Source organism: Heptranchias perlo, chromosome 21 (genome assembly GCF_035084215.1).
Source record: "Heptranchias perlo isolate sHepPer1 chromosome 21, sHepPer1.hap1, whole genome shotgun sequence".
In the NCBI taxonomy this organism is placed as follows: Eukaryota; Metazoa; Chordata; class Chondrichthyes; order Hexanchiformes; family Hexanchidae; genus Heptranchias; species Heptranchias perlo.
The window spans coordinates 24,437,838-24,458,733 of NC_090345.1; the positions used below are offsets into that span (position 1 = coordinate 24,437,838).

Below are 20,896 nucleotides of genomic sequence, written 5' to 3' on the forward strand. Positions count from 1 at the left end.
AGAGAACATTTGAAGGTACAACCTTTCAAGATACTAAATAATATCAATTGTAAACAATTTTACAACACCAAGTTATAGTCCAACAATTTTATTTGAAATTCACAAGCTTTCGGAGGCTTCCTCCTTCCTCAGGTGAATGTGGAAATTTCATTTCCACACCGTTCACCTGAGGAAGGAGGAAGCCTCCGAAAGCTTGTGAATTTCAAATAAAATTGTTGGACTATAACTTGGTGTTGTAAAATTGTTTACAATTGTCAACCCCAGTCCATCACCGGCACCTCCACATCCTAAATAATATCAATGCAGTGTCTGTTAGTAGTGGCCAGTGTTTCCAAAAATAGTACTCTTAAAATGTTATCTTTGTATGTATGCAGCAGTGTGGCAAATTTTCTAACTACCTCATGCAGAAAAGTGCTGAATAGTGTAAAAGGTACATATGTTGTATTAAAATAATGAACTGAATGTTGTGCTCACAAGTAATATAACACAGATTGCATCTTGTTGCTTTAAATGTATTTTGAAAGTATGTCGTTACTTTATATAAAATATCTTGAAATGTGATCACTTAGAAAGGTCTTTTTTTGGGGGGATGGGGTAAATGTTTCTGCAAGGAACTCTTATGACTGGCGACGTCTGTGTCGAACCCGCCTGAACCGTTTACGTGGCAGATTGATTGGCTGCTTCCCAAACTTCTCCATTATCTCTTTAATTCTTGCCAGATTCGTTCTGGCCAAAATAAAATGACAGTGCGTTGCTCCCATGTCGTATCCCACCTCACAGTTCCGGGTTGCGCTCGAGTAACCTTCAGCCTTCGCAGTGACTTTGTACTCGCCAGGATTCAAGAGACGCCAGTAGTCTCCATCAGCCGCTGCAACAAAAGATGCACCCACAGGATTACAAGACAGTGCTCATTTGGCAGCTTTAACTGTCACACTACACTCCATTTTGTGATTCGACTTCAATTGGAAGACAGCTGCCACTTGATTAACAACCCAACATTTTTTTTGATTGCTCTCCAAAATCTGCTCAGTACTAAAAGTTTTCATTTCTTTTTATGTTGTATATTTTTTTAATGGTTGAAGTGGCTTTCAGTATACATCTCATTTTTTTCAGTTTACCCAGTCTGTTACTCTTATATTGGTCAATGCCGGTTAAAACATCTTTCTTTTTAAAATCATTATGATTTGCTAGTGACTATATTTAGCTTTTATTAGAAGTACTCCCCCCTTGTTAACCCACCATTTTTTGGCTTTTTTATCTTTAGGGCTTTCCAATATATAGTGTACCCAGTCAATTTTCTAGAAATTCTTCAGTTTGTTCTTAACGTAAAATAATGCATATTAATTAACTAGATTTCAAATATATATATATGAATATTTTAATTTATATCGCCATTATCACCTTGGGAGATTTTACTTTTAATTTTTTCTGATTTTCTCCATTTTCCTTTGTTTTACTTTACATTTCAGATCTACATGAATAAGAAATGGATTCAGGTTTTGCCTTTATTTCCCTAGACGCCTTGTCTATTTATATTCTCAGGATGCTTTAATTTCCTGAGATCATTTCAGTTTCCTCCAATTGTCAAATCAGTCTGCGTTCACCCCAAGAAAGTCGATGTTATTGAAAAAAACGTGTGGGGAATTTGAATTCTGCCCTGCTTGGAGGGAACGGTGCCGGGCCGCAGCTAAAATGCTGCGGCTCCATTTCCCGTTCCGTTCCTGGCGATTCCCCATTTTAACACTGCTGGCGGTGGATGAGGCGCCTGCCAGACTCAGGTGGGAATCTCACGCATAAATGCTAATCAGGGGTCTTATGACGTCAATAGGTTCCCAATGGCGTTTTAACTGGGGCTTGAGCAGGAAAGTTGCTGTGGCTTCCCTGCCAGGCTAAAGCAGGTCAGCAGCTGGTTGGAAGGGTGAGGAGACCCTCCAGATAAGCAGATTAATTTCCTTTGTGGAATCCGGAGGAGCACTTCATCCACAAGGAAAGTCATGGCCTCCCATGCCCCGGATTCCCCCCCTTCCCTCCCAAAACGCCCTCCCCAACACTTACCTGCAAGCCAGTGGGCGACCATGGGCCACATGATCTTTGCCTGCCGGCAGGCGGTCTATAGACCCACCCCAACCGTTCTAGGCAAGAAGTGGACTGGCATCATTTAATTGAAGCCTGGGAGTTAAAATACCCCAGGCTTGAACTTAGGCCAGTGATTGTGTTTCACACTCATCCCGTCTCCACCTGCCTTAAACTCGCTCCGAGTTAAATTCGAGTCCCTTGTCTCAGCTTTCCCTAAATGTCTCAGTGGGCAAGTCTGTGGAATTGTGTGCCCTTCCTCTAAATTGATCAGAAAGATAACTCCTTCCATCCCTGCGTCAACAAAGGAAACTAAATTTATGTATTTGGTTCAATGATTGTCTTCGATTTTTCATTTTTTCTTGACGAGACTTGTTTCCAGAATGACTCCCTTGATTAGTTCTGTGCCTCTTAATTTCCCAGGAGACTTTTCTTTTTTAGTGCAATATTTGTGGTTCCAGGCTTGTACCAAGCACCAGCTCGGATACAAACACCTCATGAAACCCTCAGCCCATTTAAAGAGTAGATGAGCCTCTTAAAGCGAGGTGTAATCAAACTCAGTGTAATTCAGTGCTGCCGCTGGGAGGATTCTGCGCATCAACATGTCTCAAGCAATAGCACTTCACTTCTCTGATACAGCAGTGGTGGTAGTGGTAGAGCAGGTGAGGGCACACAGGTAGGTGGATTCAGTGCTGGACGTGGGTTCAGTATCAGAAGTACTTCAATAACCTGACCTGGACAGCAAGGGTGAGCATGAAATCTTCCTATTTCTATTTCTCTGCACTACACCTTGTCACAGCACATCCCCCCTGCCCTCCTCAGAACCGTAAACTTTTCTCTCCCCTGTACTACATGCTTCTCCAGCAAACACAAGGGGACACTGTACCAACTCTCCTCATTCCTCAACACTGCTGCCCTCACAACAGGTACTAACAGCATTCTGCTTTTACCTGGTAAAAACTGCAAAGCATTTCACTCCTCTGCTGAATGCTTCCTCATTTCACGCTGGAGCCACTTTCTTGCATATGTCCACCTCCCCATTCTGCTCATAACTTGCTGCTTCTCCTTCTCAGCGTGCACTGATTCACACATCTGCACAAATCTTTTCAACAGCCACTCTCCAACTCTCTCTCTGTAGGAGAAGTTGGCTCACAACAACTGGTAGAGGACCAGAACCGGGGAAGGGCCAGCACCCATCCAGGCCCTCACTCAGGTGGAGGAGGAAGGTATAGACATTATCGGGATAGGCAGAGCAAGGAGCATTGCCGATGGTGAGACTGGAGGCCATGCTCAACAGGGTATCTACCTATTAATTATACCCTTCCTCTTTCAAGCAATCACACACTCAAGCCGTATGGCAACCTGGTGTTGCATAATGTTGCCAAACATCTGCTGTTGCCTAGTCTTTCTGTCCCATGCTGACCCTTGTCCCTCTCCCCTTTTAAATAGTCCATCTGAAGACCTGGATCCTTGGAAGAGGTCAATCCTCCTGAAGAAGCACCAACGATCCATCTCTCCAAAGCACCAGCACAGAAATTGTGAAGCGTTTGGCAGTCAACTGCTGATGAATAACTCTGGCTGCAGGCTGGTGCTATCGCGCTCCCACTTCTGCTCCGTTCTTAATCGTCGGGGTCTTCAACATCAGATTGGGGAAGGTCTTCTTGCTGTGCTGGCTCCGTGTGCCTGGTGCACAGCAAAGTTGTGGAGAATGCAGCAGACAGCCACAATGTGGAAGACTCTCTGTGGGCAGTACTGCAGTAAGCCCTCAGACCTGGCCCCAGTTGTCTGAGCAGACCCAAGGTGTGCTTTATGATGGCTCCAGTGGGCCCAAGCCTTTGGTTATCTTTCTGCTGTGCAGGTGAGCATGGAATATGTACAGGTGTATTAACCCATGTGTACGGAGGGAAGCCCTTAGCTCCTAGCAGCCAGCCTCTGATGTGCTGAGCCGGGTCAAAAAAGTGTTGGGGGAGAGAGCTGGTAGACTGGTGCTGTATGTACGCTTTGTGACAGCTTCCAGGAAACCATCCACAGACCTGCATGATTCAATGGTGGCGCTCACTCACCAGCTGAACATTGATGGAGTGGTAGCCTTTCCTATTCATGAAGGTTGTTGGCTGATTGGGAGGTGCCCTCATAGCTCCATGCGTCCAGTCAATGACAGCTTGCACTTATGGGAAGCCGGCTATTGCAGCAAAGCCCACAGCCCTTTCCTGCTAACTGCCATGTGCAAAGAGGCGAAGAGGGCAGCAATGATCTGCTTGGTGCAGGCACGTCGTGCTTGGCGCTATAAGTCAGAGAGCTGAGATGGTCTTCAAGAATTCTTTGCTGACTTTCCCTGATCTAACTGTTGGCTTCATTCTTCTGCTATATCTGTGCCAATGAATAACTCATGTTATACCAGCTGGCATGGAAGGTTTAATAACTCACTCTTCCCCTTTGGTCAGATGCATTACTACAATTATGCCTGTTATTTGGTTGTATCATAAAAATTCTGTTCAACACACTTGGCTTTTCCTCTACTATTCCACCTGAGAACCAGAGGTGTTATTGGGACTTGGGAGTGAGGATCCAACAAAACAGGACAGGGACAATATTGGGTGGTGAGGCATACACCACCTCACCCCCTCAACCTGAATTATGCTCTCTCCCCACCCCCGCTGGGACCACTGCTGGACGCTCCTTCCCACCCACACTTGGAAATGGTGCTGGGGGCCTGAACCTGGGTTCCCAGCCCATTTCCCTCTCATCTGCCTCTGTTCCCACTGCTCCATGGGACTGTCAGGTGAAGTCTGACAGTAGTCCCAGGGGTAGCAGCAGGAAGGCCCCCTGTAGTGGCCTCCCCATACTCTATTTTGCCCCCCAGTACTTACCCACCGAGTCCGTCAGTGGGAGATTTATGTTAATCTTCAAGGCTCTTCAGTCCTTTTAATGCGGCTCCCGTCACTTGAGGTGCTGCAGTGACAGTCCTGCTGCAGCACCAGCTCGATTTCACTGAGGATTACTGGTGGGCACTCAATAATATTTCTGGTTTGAACAGCATACTTCACAGTATCCTGTAGATGTTTGCCTCTCAATTTACTCTCCTTAATCTACCTCTTTAACTTCACATTTAGTATTCTTCTTCCCTTAGTTTACTTTGCCCTTCTCTTATTCGTAATGCATTTCCAGTCGTTTTTAATTTTATGGAAACTGCCATTAACTCAAGTTCCCCATCACCTTGAAAGTTATGGCCTAATCCATTATTGTCAGTATGGTTTATAGCCACTGGTGACCTTGTTGCCTATGTCATATACCTCAGGAGTTTTGCTCTCGAACACTTTGGTGAATTTGGACATCTCCAAGCCTTTTGACAGGATTAGGCACTTTGCACTTCTAAACAAGTTGCCTTCACATGGCCTCACACCAAAGCCACATTAACAGCTATCAAGTTCCTTCGCAAATTGTTTATTTCTGTACTGTGGCTCAATCACTAACTGTTCTTTGATTAACTCAGGGGTTCCCCACTTTTTCCTTCTTCATTTCAGTGACTTAATTCATCATTCAACCGTATTCAGTCTTTTTGCTGATGATTCCACTCTGTATCAATTAACATTCTTCATATTTAATACCCACAATGCTTACAGCCTTCAATCTTCTTGAATCACTACAGCCCTAAAGTTTCCACTGGTCTCCCGTCATAACTCCAGTGGGAGACCGGCAGAACTCCCAGAAAAACAGCAGAAACGCAGTTGCACTGGGTCTCCACAGTTTCGGAGAGTCTCCTGGCTGTCTTGAAGGGGCAGAACCTTTGTCCACCTCTTACAAGGCAAATAATGACGTGGGCTGGGGATTCTCTAAGTCCGGAGCTCCTGCTCCTCCGCCTCAGACAATACCTAATGTGTACCAAGTGAGTATGAGTGTACCTGCCTCCACTGGTTGGGTCCAGAACAGGTATGTAGCCTGGAACCCTGAAAACCTGGCACTTTGTAAACAGCTCAGCCCCACTGCCCCCCTCCCCTCCTTAAAAGGGACAAGGAGACATATTAGCATGGTCTCAAGACTCTGTATAGGGATTGCCAAATGCATTGTGCTTTGGCCTACCCACCTGATTCTGCGCTTCTCTCCTGCTGTGCGCATGGGGCTGGTCTCCAAGGTGAAGTGACCCTGATAAGTTCAAGTTTCAGATTGATTCGTACACTTCCCAGCGAATTCCACAACCCTGCACTGCTAGTGGGGAGCTGCGCTCGGAGGGAGTGCGGGTCAGAGGTTTTATAGCCTTCATTTTCTGACACGCACTCCCTGCGAGGAAAGATCCCCCGTGGGAGTGCAGGATTGTAAAATTATTCTTCTCATCTGATTTTGATACACTGTACTTTTTGCAAATGAGAACCCAAGTTTTAAAGCTAGACAGCCTGGATACATTGCAGGCATTCTGGGAAATTACGACCACAGACAAGAGGATTCACACATGCTGGTATAGTAGGTGTTTGCAATTAAAACTCGGATGCCACCCATGAAGGCAACCTGGCAAAGAAGCAGACCAAAAGACTGATTAAAAAGCTCGAGTAGATGACCTAACTAGCCCCTGGAGAGCTCTGTTATCAGGAAAGGTGTCTCCTAGCTCATAATTTAAATGTAACTATCCAAAAAGGATGGGAGTACCTAATGGAAAGTCTGTTCTTTGTCAAATTAATTGAAATCGAGCAATTAAACTTTCTGACTTGTGTCTGGCCATTTGAATGACACATTGGAAAAGGATCCATCTGATTGAGGTGATCATCTTTATTGACAACTAATAGTCATATCCCACAAGAAGAGATTTACCAGAATGGTACCAGGCATGAGGGACTTCAGTTATGTGGAGAGACTGGAGAAGCTGGGGTTGTTCTCCATATAGCAGTGAAGTTAAGAGGAGATTTGATAGAGGTATTCAAAATCATGAAGGGTATTGATAGAGTAAATAATGAGAAACTGTTTCCTGTAGAAGGGTCGGTAACCAGAGAACACAGATTTAAGTTGATAGGCAAAAGAACTGGAGGTGACATGAGGAAACATTTTTTTATGCAGCGAGTTGTAATGATCTGCCTGAAAGGGTGGTGGAAGCAGATTCAATAGTAACTTTCAAAAGGGAATTGGATAAATACTTGAAGGGAAAAAAATTACATGGCTATGGGGAAAGAGCAGGGGAATGGGACTAATTGGATAGCTCTACCAAAGAGCTGGCACAGGCAGGGCGGGCCGAATGGCCTCCTTCTGTGCTGTATCATACTATAATACTAAGTAAGTTTCCTTCGTGATACCGAAGTATCTGTCTCTACCCCACCACAAAGAAGAATCCAGCCCAATATTTCTTGCATATTGCATGGGATTATGTGTTCATCTACACTACAATTCGTACATTTCAGTCTAATTTTGTTGAGCGAAAAATGATCTTTTCCTACCTGTTGTAACATCATGATTTATGCCTTCAACAGATATAACAGCATTTGGAATTCCTCTTCCTTGTTTATCTTGCACTATACCTTTGATACCCCTATGGACCTGATCAGGAAAAAAAAATTGAGACTGAAATACACAAATATAAAAAGGTAAGTCTTTTGTATTTGTAAATCTTGTTACTGTATTATGTTACTGAGTGCCAAAAGGTTAATTCTCCCTGTAGCAGATCTCCCTGAATTCTTCAAACGTATTTTGTGTTGTGACAGAAGTTTCAGCACTTTGCAATGGGGGCCAATGTATCTTAATCACACAGTTAACTGCACTTGGATCAAGTCGCTGTGATGCCAGCAGCAACGCAGTCAAACAGTGCATGTAGACATGAAAAGATATGAGGGTGGATTGTCCAATATGGGTGCAGTTTACTACCAAATGGTTAGAAATGGAGTTAAGCCCACGCAAAGTAAAGTGTGCTTTTTGCAACGTAATTAATTCACTGTCAGCTTATTGTCATAATTATGGATAGATTGAGGCACAGATTTGGACATGGGTAGAGAGCACCCTGGTTGTAGGAGCAGAAATTGTGTGTAAGTGAAATTCAAAGGGATGCAGACAATTGCAGGGAAATGTAAGACTGGGGGGACACAAATCCTTGCAGACTTAGGAATGGCGAATAAAATGCACTTCCACTTATTGGTAGCCTTTTCCAAGACTAATGGGGGAGAAGGCTAAGAAGTGACAAGCAAAAATGATGTGAAAGGAAACCCAGTTGTCAAGCAAATGATGGAGCAACTCTCACCCGACCTCCTGTTCGATGGCTACTGAAGCAGAGGAGGTGTTGCATGTAGGACCTTGACAGCCAACAAAAGAGATAAGCACTTCGAATTTCTATGGGGCTTTTTTTTTTTTATTCGTTCACGGGATGTGGGCGTCGCTGGCAAGGCCGGCATTTATTGCCCATCCCTAATTGCCCTCGAGAAGGTGGTGGTGAGCCGCCTTCTTGAACCGCTGCAGTCCGTGTGGTGACGGTTCTCCCACAGTGCTGTTAGGAAGGGAGTTCCAGGATTTTGACCCAGCGACAATGAAGGAACGGCAATATATTTCCAAGTCGGGATGGTGTGTGACTTGGAGGAGAACGTGCAGGTGGTGTTGTTCCCATGCGCCTGCTGCCCTTGTCCTTCTAGGTGGTAGAGGTCGCGGGTTTGGGAGGTGCTGTCGAAGAAGCCTTGGCGAGTTGCTGCAGTGCATCTTGTGGATGGTACACACTGCAGCCACAGTGCGCCGGTGGTGAAGGGAGTGAATGTTTAGGGTGGTGGATGGGGTGCCGATCAAGCTGGCTGCTTTATCTTGGATGGTGTCGAGCTTCTTGAGTGTTGTTGGAGCTGCACTCATCCAGGCAAGTGGAGAGTATTCCATCACACTCCTGACTTGTGCCTTGTAGATGGTGGAAAGGCTTTGGGGAGTCAGGAGGTGAGTCACTCGCCGCAGAATACCCAGCCTCTGACCTGCTCTCGTAGCCACGGTATTTATATGGCTGGTCCAGTTAAGTTTCTGGACAATGGTGACCCCCAGGATGTTGATGGTGGGGGATTCGGCGATGGTAATGCCATTGAATGTCAAGGGGAGGTGGTTAGACTCTCTCTTGTTGGAGATGGTCATTGCCTGGCACTTATCTGGCGCGAATGTTACTTGCCACTTATCAGCCCAAGCCTGGATGTTGTCCAGGTCTTGCTGCATGCAGGCTCGGACTGCTTCATTATCTGAGGGGTTGCGAATGGAACTGAACACTGTGCAGTCATCAGCGAACATCCCCATTTCTGACCTTATGATGGAGGGAAGGTCATTGATGAAGCAGCTGAAGATGGTTGGGCCTAGGACACTGCCCTGAGGAACTCCTGCAGCAATGCCCTGGGGCTGAGATGATTGGCCTCCAACAACCACTACCATCTTCCTTTGTGCTAGGTATGACTCCAGCCACTGGAGAGTTTTCCCCCTGATTCCCATTGACTTCAATTTTACTAGGGCTCCTTGGTGCCACACTCGGTCAAATGCTGCCTTGATGTCAAGGGCAGTCACTCTCACCTCACCTCTGGAATTCAGCTCTTTTGTCCATGTTTGGACCAAGGCTGTAATGAGGTCTGGAGCCGAGTGGTCCTGGCGGAACCCAAACTGAGCATCGGTGAGCAGGTTATTGGTGAGTAAATGCCGCTTGATAGCACTGTCGACGACACCTTCCATCACTTTGCTGATGATTGAGAGTAGACTGATGGGGCGGTAATTGGCCGGATTGGATTTGTCCTGCTTTTTGTGGACAGGACATACCTGGGCAATTTTCCACATTGTCGGGTGGATGCCAGTGTTGTAGCTGTACTGGAACAGCTTGGCTGGAGGCGCAGCTAGTTCTGGAGCACAAGTCTTCAGCACTACAGCTGGGATGTTGTCGGGGCCCATAGCCTTTGCTGTATCCAGTGCACTCAGCCGTTTCTTGATATCACGTGGAGTGAATCGAATTGGCCGAAGACTGGCTTCCGTGATGGTGGGGATATCGGGAGGAGGCTGAGATGGATTATCCACTCGGCACTTCTGGCTGGAGATGGTTGCAAACGCTTCAGCCTTGTCTTTTGCACTCACGTGCTGGACTCCGCCATCATTGAGAATGGGGATGTTTGCAGAGCCTCCTCCTCCCGTTAGTTGTTTAATTGTCCACCACCATTCACGACTGGATGTGGCAGGACTGCAGAGCTTTGATCTGATCCGTTGGTTGTGGAATCGCTTAGCTCTGTCTATAGCATGTTGCTTCCGCTGTTTAGCATGCATGTAGTCCTGAGTTGTAGCTTCACCAGGTTGGCACCTCATTTTTTTTAGGTACGCCTGGTGCTGCTCCTGGCATGCTCTTCTACACTCCTCATTGAACCAGGGTTGATCCCCTGGCTTGTTGGTAATGGTAGAGTGAGGAATATGCCGGGCCATGAGGCTACAGATTGTGCTGGAATACAATTCTGCTGCTGCTGATGGCCCACAGCGCCTCATGGATGCCCAGTTTTGAGCTGCTAGATCTGTTCTGAATCTATCCCATTTAGCACGGTGGTAGTGCCACACAACACGTTGGATGGTGTCCTCAGTGCGAAGACGGGACTATCATCGCCACGAGGAATGCGCGGTGGTCACTCCTACCAATACTGTCATGGACAGATGCATTTGCGACAGGTAGATTGGTGAGGACGAGGTCAAGTAAGTTTTTCCCTCGTGTTGGTTCGCTCACCACCTGCCGCAGGCCCAGTCTAGCAGCTATGGTCCTTCAGGACTCGGCCAGCTTGGTCAGTAGTGGTGCTGCCGAGCCACTCTTGGTGATGGACATTGAAGTCCCCCACCCAGAGTACATTTTGTGCCCTTGCTACCCTCGGTGCTTCCTCCAAGTGGTGTTCAACATGGAGGAGGACTGATTCATCAGCTGAGGGAGGACGGTAGGTGGTAATCAGCAGGAGGTTTCCTTGCCCATGTTTGACCTGATGCCATGAGATTTCATGGGGTCCAGAGTCAATGTTGAGGACTCCCAGGGCTACTCCCTCCTGACTGTATATCACTGTACCGCCACCTCTGGTGGGTCTGTCCTGCCGGTGGGACAGGACAGACCCAGGGATGGTGATGGAAGAGTCTGGGACGTTGGCTGAAAGATATGATTCTGTGAGTATGGCTATGTCAGGCTGTTGCTTGACTAGTCTGTGGGACAGCTCTCCCAATTTTGGCACAAGTCCCCAGATGTTAGTAAGGAGGACCTTGCAGGGTCGACTGGGCTTGGTGTTTTGCCGTTGTCGTGTCCGGTGCCTAGTGGTCCGATGCCGGGTGGTCCGTCCGGTTTTATTCTTATGACTTTTTTTAAGCGAGATTTTACAACTGAGTGGCTTGCTAGGCCATTTCAGAGGGCAATTAAGAATCAACCACATTGCTGTGGGTCTGGAGTCACATATAGGCCAGACCGGGTAAGGGCGGCAGGCTTCTTTCCCTGAAGGACATTCGTGAACCAGATGGGTTTTTACGACAATCCGGTAGTTTCATGGCCATTATTACTGATACTAGTATTTTAATTCCAGATTTTTTTATTTAATTAATTGAATTTAAATTCGCCAGCTGCCATGGCGGGATTTGAACTCATGACTCTGGATTTTAGTCCAGGCCTCTGGATTACTAGCCCAGTAACATAACCACTATGCTACCGTACCCGGTAGTGCTTCCCCCGATCTCCCACATTAAAGTCATGGGAGAGCAGCAGAAACCCTGGAGAAGCGATGTCAGTGGCCATTTCTGCAAGGGTTCTGCTGAATTTCGGCTGAAGTTAAGGTTGGAGATCAGGAAAACTCTGTGGAAATTCTACACCAAGATTTTCATCCTAGATTGAGCTTAGATCAGATGTCCAAAGTTCAAGCCTCCAAAAGAAAAGTTACTCATCCTAATTTTGCACAGCAAATATAACACCCTTCTAGACACAAAAAAATCTTACAGGGAAAAGTCAGCACTCGTGTCTACCTAAGGTTCTACCACAGTAATATAATGTTGTGAGAAATAGGTCAGCACCTCCACTGCATATAAACGCACTGATTTATATGCAGGGCAGCAGTATAGAAGATAAAGTAACAGCTATAATTTTACCATGATGAAAGATTGTCCTTAAGGTATTGTAAGGGATTACTCATCATTGTAATCTTGGTTTCTTGAACAGTGCAGGCATCTTGTCCACATAAATAGGGGAAATGTCTTGTGTTATTTTATGCTCATTCCCTTTGTTTATGCCATTATCACAAATCCACTTTCCTTTGAGAATTACTGTTGGATTGTTTTGCACCACATCAAAATGAAAAATACATAAAGACTTCATATTTTCCCATTTATTCATGAGAATACTGAAAATGGAGCAATGCTTTGTGGCAGATATATTTCTCTAATATAAAGCATTAGAAATGTGCAATTTTTTATGTTAAGTCATTGAAACTGTGTGTATTTTGAAAGGAATTTTCATTACCTAAAGAGTTAAGCAGATTCAAATGCCAGAATGAATGCCAGAGAAACATATTTTATTCACATGTAGGTTGTACATTTTTTAACCTATCATTTGTATTTTTTATTTTTATTTATAAAGGGTGATAAATATACAGACAGTAAGATGAAATGTAGAAAGCAGTTTTTAGAAATCTGATACCAAAACTACTGATGCAAAATGCCCTGTAGCTTAATCTTGTAAATAAATGTAAGCTGATTAACAGAAATTATTTTTCACAAACTGCATTTAATCATAAAATTCAGTAAAACCACATTTAAAATTACATCTCCCAATACAAATGTCTTTTATTCTTGCTTCATTACCTCTAAAAGTGCCTTGATTTTTAAAAAATGTTTTAGCATGGAATAATTTGAAAACAATGATTCCAGTGGCCTAGAAATTGGATCGTGCCTGCAAATGGGCGAAGCAGGAGTCGGGGCGCGCACTGCTCGTGCCTATTGACATAGTCCCAGGCCGTATGTTATATTCGCACTGGGACCTCATTAAAATGAGTCAGGTGTGCAGCCAGCACTACCCGCACTATTCATTGGCTGCACGCCTGTTTGGGGGAGCCAGAAATCGCGCGTCTCAGATGCCATTTAACGGCAGCCAGCTCCTCTTAAAGGCGAGGTGCACTCTGGCTGTAGAAGGAAGGAAACACTTCTGAACAGAGATATTGGCTGCTAGACCTGCAGATGGTGCCCCCTGGTTTTCAGATGCTGCTTTGGAAGGTGTACAGGGGGAGGGAGATCCATATCTCCTCAGGATGCAGAAGGCCTTCCAGGCAACAACTCTGCTGCCAGAAAGAAAGTATCACAGAGAGGACAAGAGCTTAGCTCCCAGTACATCATCACAGAGAAGACAATAAGAACATAAAAACATAAGAAATAGGAGCAGGAGTAGGCCATACGGCCCCACGAGCCTGCTCCACCATTCAATCAGATCATGGGTGATCTTCAACCTCAACTCCACTTTTCTGCCTGATCCCCATATCCCTTGATTCCCTTAGAGTCCAAAAATCTAGCGATCTCAGCCTTGAATATACTCAATGACTCAGCATCCACAGCCCTCTGGGGTACAGAATTTTAAAGATTCACAACCCTCTGAGTGAAGAAATTCCTCCTCATCTCAGCCTTAAATGGCCGACCCCTTATCCTGCGACTATGCCCCCTAGTACTACACTCTCCAGCCAGGGGAAACGGCCTCTCAGCATCTCCCCTGTCAAGCCCGCGATCCCAGCGCCCGTTTACGGGGGTTAACCAATTTAACCCACAGTGTCTTTGAATTCTGCTACTATCTGAGCAGTGGGTATTCAGAAATCAGTAGGAATAAGAATATAAGAAATAGGAGCAGGAGTAGGCCACACAGCCCCTCGAGCCTGCTCTGCCATTCAATAAGATGATGGCTGATCTTTGACCTCAACTCCACTTTCCTGCTGTCCCCAGCTTTATTGACTGCCTAGGTTCTATTCCAAGGTTTTATATTTTGTTGGAGACAAGTAACAACCTGAAAGCTTGTATTGATCTGGCTTATTCATAGCGTCCCTGTAACCGCAGCAACAAATCATGCATTTTCTTGCTGGGCACAAAAAAATTTGATACAGAATCCTTCGGTTGTATTCTAATTTTGACAGAATATTGTTTCACGTGTAGATTTTTTTGATTAAGGAAAGCTTCTAAAAGATGAATACTAATGTGAACACTGATGGTTTTTAAAGATATTATTTTCAAATGCCATACTCCATAATTGTTTGACGTATGTTAAAAGTTATGATTTTTTGTGTCTAAAATTAAGAAAGTTGTCACCAATTCAAGTTGTACAGGACACTAAAGTCCAGTGTTTTATAATAGGCCTAAATGTTGGGAATCTGATAGTGGCGAATTTTATGCATCATGTGGAAACCTGTCTGATGAATTTCTGTCCGAAACACAATGGGGTGGGTTTTAACCCAGGACATATTTTGGGTGGTGGGAGATGGGGCAAGTGCGAAATGAACCCGCTGGAATAAATTTCAGACCTGGGGCATTTCATCTCCCAGGTTCAACTACATGCCCGCCTGAAACAAACTGAAAGCAGCAGCTGGCTGGTGAATGGGAGAGGATGTTCAGGGGGCCCAGAGACTGCCTGCCAGCATTATAGTAAGGCTCACCGTCACGCAGATAAGTCACAGGGGATGGGGGTGTTCGGCAGGGGCTCACAGATGGGGAGGGTAGTCCAGGGCAGCAGAGGCCCTGCCTTTCCCACGTGGGGCCCAGTGCAGCACTGCCTTCAGACCAGGTGCCACTGAGCGGAGCAATTGCAGTGGGTACCCTACTCAGGACGGGATTAAAATATCATTGGAGTCCCATTGATGTCATGGGACCTCAATTAGCATTTATGCATGAGGCTCCCACTTGGAGCAGGCACCTCATCAGCCACTAAAACCCATGGCGTTGAAATCGGAAAATGACGGGAACGGAGCGGGAAATGGAGCTGCTCCATTCTAACTGCTCGCCCACTCTGTTTCCGCCCAGCGGGGAGAGTTCAAGATCCCCCCCTGTGGTTTAACAACCTACTATAACCTCAAACAGTTCTCCAAGCATTTTAATTAGAATGACATGTATTGCCGGGAATTTCCTCGGGGATTCTCTCGGTCAGCCGCCATAACAGATATTCCACTTACACCACGTAAACTAGGTTACTGCCAATCTTCCGCTTAAATTATAGTAGTCAATTGGGAGAACACCTGAGGAAATTCCTGGTGTTAGAATACACTGGTCCCATCGTTATTTTTATTACTTATAATCTTGAGAGTTTTGGGAGGAGTTTTGTCTGTGCACCTGGATGACTTTGAAGGATATAATGACTGACTGAACAATTGCGATTAGGAAGATAAAAGATTTAAAAATAAAAAAACTCTCGCCACAAAAAGGAAGATTGTGGGCCTGAAATTCTGACCAGGCGCCAGGGTGGAGAATGGGCAAATCGCCCGGTGGAGGTTGGAATTTGCGGAGAAACCTGGGTGTGGGCTGCTCCAATTTCCACCGGCACATTGGAGTGGGCTACCTGCCCTTACCATTTAAAAGGCCCTGGTTTTTGGGATGTATCCATCGTTACTGACACATTTAAGTCCTGATCTGCTGCACTAATGGCAGTAAAGTGGTGACATTGTAATTGGGACTATGGGTGTTGTATGGGTTGAATGTGAGAGATGATGGTTTAGAGTACCTGTTTTTAAGAGCAGAAGACATTTTTTTTTACATTTTGCTCTTAGGATGTGTCACTCATGAAGTAACTCTCACAGATTCTATACCCCTGACCTTTTGGTGCTGTATACAAGCGTACTGTCATTTTTAAAAGAAAATGACAACCTGGACCCAAAAATACTATTAGTCGGGCAAAAGTCAGTTCTTTGATAATTGGGGCACAGAACAGAAGAAGGACGAGAAAGTTAATTAGTCACAGAGAGGGTACTAAGCTTATCATAAATGGGAGAAGTGTCAGAGGCTATGTCAAGTGCAGCAGATGAGGGTGGTGACTCATTTCAAAATTGAAGCAGTAATAGCTCTGACTATATTGCCTCACAGTCATTGTGTGCAATAGTCTTCTTCCATCCAGGGAATACAATTATAGCCACCACTGTCGTCAAACCCATAAGCAGCAGCTATCATTTGCTTGTTGTGTCCTCAACAGGAGCAGGTATAACATATCTTACACATGAATAAATCTTAGCAAATTGATGGACTAAAATACATGAAAACTTGGCTTCAAATTTTAGAGAAATCTCATTTTGAAATATTCCAAATGCTGCTTTAACCTGCTCATCTTTTATTTACATAGATATTTTGCTGATGCACTCAAGTCTGCAAAACCTTTATGAATTCAAAGTGACGGGGATGCTTTGTCGCGCCAGAGGTTAACGGGGCATTAAGGGCCTCAAAGTGGGGTCGTTAGCCTTACCTCCCCATTAACCCCTACCATGCAGCCGCTGCCATTTTAAAAGGGGCCTACCACTGGGTCCCCAAAGCACCTGCCTGTTTCAGGTCTCTTTTAAAATGCAAATTGGGATCTGGATTGCCATTTTAGGTTGGAATTAGTCGGAGCACGCACAGTGCACACTCTGATCAGTTTTCCCGATGATAGAGCCAAATAGGCCCAGCAAAGGCAAGTTTAAAATTATGTTTATGGGGTCCGGAGGAACCGGAGTGGGCTTCTCTCACCCCTCTGTGATCGCCATCCCCCACTCCCACTCTTACCTTGCTGATAGGCGAAGCAACCTCACATTGGCCAGGCTTACTCCAACGAGCTGCGTTAGGAGACACGTTTGGCACCTCGCAGCATGATGTAAATGAGAACGGGGCCTCAAAGGGTTTTTTCTTTGGCACCGGTCAGTTGCTCAAAAAGTGAAAATCGACCTCACATTTGTTGCCCACTGTGTTATCACCTACACTCTAGTCCAGTTTTTCTTGCACTCGCTCTACACTTGCTCCAGAACTAGCCGCGCCTCTAACCAAGCTGTTCTAGTACAGCTACAACACTGGCATCTACCCGACAACGTGGAAAATTGCCCAGGTATGTCCTGTCCATAAAAAGCAGGACAAATCTAATCCGGCCAATTACCGACCCATCAGTCTACTTTCAATCATCAGCAAAGTGATGGACGGTGTCGTCAAGCGGTACTTACTCACTAATAACCTGCTCACCGATGCTCAGTTTGGGTTCTGTCAGGACCACTCGGCTCCAGACCTCATTACAGCCTTGGTCCAAACATGGACAAAAGAGCTGAATTCCAGAGGTGAGGTGAGAGTGACTGCCCTTGACATCAAGGCAGAATTTGACTGAGTGTGGCACCAAGGAGCCCTAGTAAAATTGAAGTCAATGGGAATCAGGGGGAAAACTCTCAGTCATACCAAGCACAAAGGAAGATGGTAGTTGTTGTTGGAGGCCAATCAGCTCAGCCCCAGGACATTGCTGCAGGAGTTCCTCAGGGCAGTGTCCTAGGCCCAACCATCTTCAGCTGCTTCATCAATGACCTTCCCTCCATCATAAGGTCAGAAATGGGGATGTTTGCTGATGATTGCACACTGTTCAGTTCCATTCGCAACCCCTCAGATAATGTGCCTGCATGCAGCAAGACCTGGACAACATCCAGGCTTGGGCTGATAAGTGGCAAGTAACATTTGCACCAGACAAGTGCCAGGCAATGACCATCTCCAACAAGAGAGAATCCAACCACCTCACCTTGACATTCAACAGCATTACCATCGCCAAATCCCCCACTATCAACATCCTGGGGGTCACCATTGACCAGAAACTTAAATGGACCAGCCACATTAATACTGTGGCTACAAGAGCAGGTCAGAGGCTGGGTATCTGCGACGAGTGACTCACCTCCTGACTCCCCAAAGCCTTTCCACCCTCTACAGGGTACAAGTCAGGAGTGTGATGGAATACTCTCCACTTGCCTGGATGAGTGCAGCTCCAACAACACTCAAGAAGCTCGACACCATCCAGGACAAAGCAGCCCGCTTGATTGGCTCCCCATCCACTACCCTAAACATTCACTCCCTTCACCACCGGCGCACAGTGGCTGCAGTGTGTACCATCCACAGGATGCACTGCAGCAACTCACCACGGCTTCTTTGACAGCACTTTCCAAACCCGCAACCTCTACCATCTAGAAGGACAAGGGCAGCAGGCACATGGGAACAACACCACCTGCACGTTCCCCTCCAAGTCACACACCATCCCGACTTGGAAATATATCGGCGTGCCTTCATTGTCGCTGGGTCAAAATCCTGGAACTCCCTACCTAACAGCACTGTGGGAGAACCTTCACCACACGGACTGCAGCGGTTCAAGAAGGCGGCTCACCACCACCTTCTCAAGGGCAATTAGGGATGGACAATAAATGCTGGCCTCGCCAGCGACGCCCACATCCCATGAACGAATAAAAAAAAACTAGAAAGGCTTATATCTTCTACCAAGAAATAGTCGGTCCCTTACAGGTGTTAATTTTAGAGGAGGACAGTTTAGAGAATGAATCTTCTTCTATAATGTACCTGTTCCATGAAGACAAGGAGGGATTCTCGGTTGTTTTCCCACTCCTCTGGTAGTTCACTCTCATGAGGGAATTTGTCACACCCCACGTACACTGATATTTCAAAGCAGTTTGTGTGCAGATAACTGAAGTCATTCATACCTTTTAAAAAAACATGAATTTTATTTTAGAACACAGTTGTCTGATAATTATCCGGCCAATTATCATAACAGTCTTCAACAAATTAAAGTTCCATGGTTTGCTAACATTTATTCTTCATCACTTACTTCAATTTCCAACTTATTTAAATATATTTTACTATGATCTCACTGTTACAGGATATTAACATTTACAAAGTGTTAAAGATAAAGTAAATAAAGAAAAACTGTTCCCGTTAGCGGGAGGGTTGAGAACCAGAGGACACAGATTTAAGGTGACTGGCAAAAGAATCAAAGGCGACATGAGGAAAAACTTTTTTATGCAGCAAGTAGTTATGATTTGGAATGCGCTGCCTGAAAGGTTGGTGGAAGCGGATTCAATCGTGGCTTTCAAAAAGGAATTGGATAAATACTTGAAGGGGAAAAGAGTGGGGGAATGGGACTAACTGATTTGCTCTCACAAAGAGCCGGCATGGGCTCGATGGGCCGAATGGCCTCCCTCTGTGCTGTAACCATTCTGAAAAATGGATCGGGGAAAAAGAACTGTTGTGGTTGCTGTTTGCCATCACATTTTGAGTTCATTCAAAAAGAAAATGTTTGTGCTTTCACTGCACAGGATCATGAACGCAATTGCCGCCCCGAGGTTAGCTAAAGATTTTGGGGTATTTCTTGATGATTAAATCTAGAATTAATTTTAGTAATCAAACTTTCATATCTAGCAGATGATACATTAAGGGGTATGGTAGAGTCAACAACAACTTGCATTTATATACCGCCTTTAACGTAGTAAAATGTCCCAAGGTACTTCACAGGAATGTAATACAGACAAAGAATCAAAAAAGGAGACATTAGGACAGGTGACCAAACGCTTGGTCTAGGACGTACATTTTAAGCAGTGTCGCAAAGGAGGAGAGGCGAAGAGGTTTGGGGAGGGAAATCCAGAGCTTAGGACCTAGATGGCTAAAGGCACGGCCACCAATGATGGGTCAAAGGAAGTGGAGGCTGCACAAGAGGCCAGAGTTGGAGGAACACAGAAATTTTGATGGGTTGTGGGGCTGGAGGAGATTACAGAGATAGGGAGGGGTGAGGACTGCGAGACAATGTAGGTCGGTGAGCATAAGGGTGATGGGTGACCAGGACTTGATGCAAGTTAGGATACGGGCAGCAGAGTTTTGAATGAGCTCAAATTTATAGAGGCTGGAAGATGCAAGGCCAGCCAAGAGAGCATTGGAATAGTCGAGTCTGGAGGTAACAAAAGCATGGATGAGGGTTTCAGCAGCACATGGGCTGAGTCATGGCTATGGTGCCATACTAGTAAATCTGGAAGTGAGCAGTTCAAATCTGATCATGGCTAGCTGTGAAATTGAATTCAATAAATCTGGTAATTTGTGAGCTACCACCATAAAAATGATTATAAATGTTGCTGGATTGTTTTAAATACTCAGCTGGTTCACTAATCTTCAGGGAAGGGAACCTTCCACCTCTACCTGGTCTGGCCTATATGTGACTCTAGTTCACACTGTATGGTTGATTCTTCTACCCTCTAAAGTGGCCTATCCAATGGTTCAGTTATATGATCACTACTCAAGAAGAAGATTCAGCACTACTTTTTCAGGGCAACTAAGGATGGGCAATAAATTTGGCCTTGCCAGTGTCACTCACAAACCAAGAACAAATTTTAAAAAATATTGCAGTGTATTTAACTAGTATTTTTTACCATCTTTACATGCTATCACTATCAGAATGCATAGCATTGTCATTATTTGGTTCTACTCAAATCCATAAAATACAGGACAGTTTCATGATCACTCGTTTAAGTTCCATGTATAACTAACTCTACATAAATCCACACCTGGTACAAGCATAATTCAGAACAAAGCTCAGAATTCTAATGTATCACACTTCTTCCAAGTTGTTCCTGCTATATAAAATTCCAATGATGACAAACTACTTATATATATCTTAAATACCAAATCCTGACCTAACTGTAAAAGTGCAAACACCGATGGCCATCTGTGAAGACACCTTGAAGCAGAGAATGATGGCACATGTGCAGAGACCTGAAATTCATGCATGTGTGGAGAAAGTAGGGGACTGAGTATGTGGAGCGCAGAAAAATAATGGGCCCTGATGAGCAATCTAAGCTATAGGAATGGAAGAGAAGACAATTCTGAGGTGGGAGATGGGCCCAGAATC

The 20,896-nt window shown here is 45.2% G+C and overlaps 1 protein-coding gene across 1 annotated transcript in view; it reads right to left on the reverse strand.

The window, feature by feature from the left end:
* Positions 1–263: 263 nt before the first annotated feature.
* cpxm2 (carboxypeptidase X (M14 family), member 2) overlaps positions 264–20,896 on the reverse strand; it is a 147,675-nt gene continuing 127,042 nt past the window's right edge. The window contains exons 12-14 of the mRNA XM_068002317.1: positions 18,565–18,704; positions 7,494–7,593; positions 264–868 (exon numbers count right to left, since the gene is read on the reverse strand). Coding sequence (XP_067858418.1) covers positions 618–868; positions 7,494–7,593; positions 18,565–18,704 — 491 coding nt within the window. The 3' untranslated portion in view covers positions 264–617. The remainder of the gene's footprint in view (positions 869–7,493; positions 7,594–18,564; positions 18,705–20,896) is intronic.